We start from the raw sequence: 1,238 nt of genomic DNA, 5'->3' as shown, positions 1-1,238 counted from the left end.
GTTTCGAATTCCGAGTGTCAAGAAAGTTTTGAAGCATTAAAGAGAATTTTGACAGAAGCTCCAGTGTTGGTCCAACCTAAGTCTGGCAAGAATTAAGTTGTTTATAGTGATACGTCTCATAACGGTTTGGGATATGTATTGATGCAAGAAGGGAAAGTGGTAGCATATGCCTCTAGACAATTAAAATCACATGAAAAGAACATGGTTTAGAATTGGCTACAGTAGTGTTCGCTCTCAAGATTTGATGTCACAACCTATATAGAGAACATTGTTATATACGGATCGTAAAAACTTGAAGTATCTGATGACTCAGAAAGAATTAAATTTGAGTAAGAGAGTATTGGTGGAGTTCTTAAAGGATTACGATGTAGTAATTGATTTCCATCTTGGAAAAGCTAACGTAGTAGCAGCTGCTTTAAATAGAAAAACGCTTGCAGCCTTACGAGCTTTAGACGCCATGTTATCTTTAAATGGAGATGGTGGTCTATGCACAGAATTAAAGCTTAAACCAACATGGTTGGATCGAATTAGAGAATTGCAAAATAAAGATGAAATGTGTTTGAAAAGATTGGAACAAGTAAATAATGAAGAGAATAAGAATTTCGAGATTAAGTGTGATGAGAATTTGTACTATATAGAAAGAGTGATGATTCCAGATGATGAGGAATTGAAGAAGGATCTATTGACACAGGCCCACTCCAGTCCATTGACGATGCACTCGGTGGAAACAAGATGCATATGGATATGAAGAATCAGTATTGGTGGCCAGGAATGAAAATAAGTATTACTGAATTTGTGTCTAAATGTTTAACATGTCAACAAGTCAAATCCGATCATCAAGTTCCTTCAGGATTATTCCAACCACTTTCTATTCCTCAATGGAAGTGGGAGAATGTGACGATTGATTTTGTTTCGGGGTTACCTCTAACTCCAAAAAAAGATATTCAATTTGGGTAATTATTGATCGATTGACCAAGTCAGCACATTTTCTTCCTGTTAAAACTGATTTCTCTTTGGAAAAGTATGCTGAGTTGTACATTAGAGAAATTATTAGATTACATGGAGTTCTTGTTTCAATAGTTTCTGACCGAGATCCATGATTCACCTCGAGATTTTGGAAATCTTTATATGAAGCATTAGGAACTCGATTGAACTTTAGTACAACTTTCCACCCTTAGACGGATGGATAATTCGAGATGACTATTAAAATATTAGAAGATATGTTGAGATTATGCATA

The 1,238-nt window shown here is 35.3% G+C and overlaps 1 protein-coding gene across 1 annotated transcript; it reads left to right on the top strand.

Moving 5' to 3' along the window:
• The first annotated feature begins 304 nt into the window (after window positions 1-304).
• Window positions 305-748, top strand: LOC120167935. The gene has a single exon (XM_039176831.1). It carries the CDS (start codon window positions 305-307, stop codon window positions 746-748), a length of 444 nt encoding a protein of 147 aa, XP_039032762.1.
• Window positions 749-1,238: the final 490 nt, after the last annotated feature.

Source organism: Hibiscus syriacus, unplaced genomic scaffold, assembly GCF_006381635.1.
Source record: "Hibiscus syriacus cultivar Baekdansim isolate YM2019G1 unplaced genomic scaffold, ASM638163v2 tig00003041_pilon, whole genome shotgun sequence".
In the NCBI taxonomy this organism is placed as follows: Eukaryota; Viridiplantae; Streptophyta; class Magnoliopsida; order Malvales; family Malvaceae; genus Hibiscus; species Hibiscus syriacus.
This window is presented reverse-complemented; position numbering and strand designations above follow the sequence as displayed.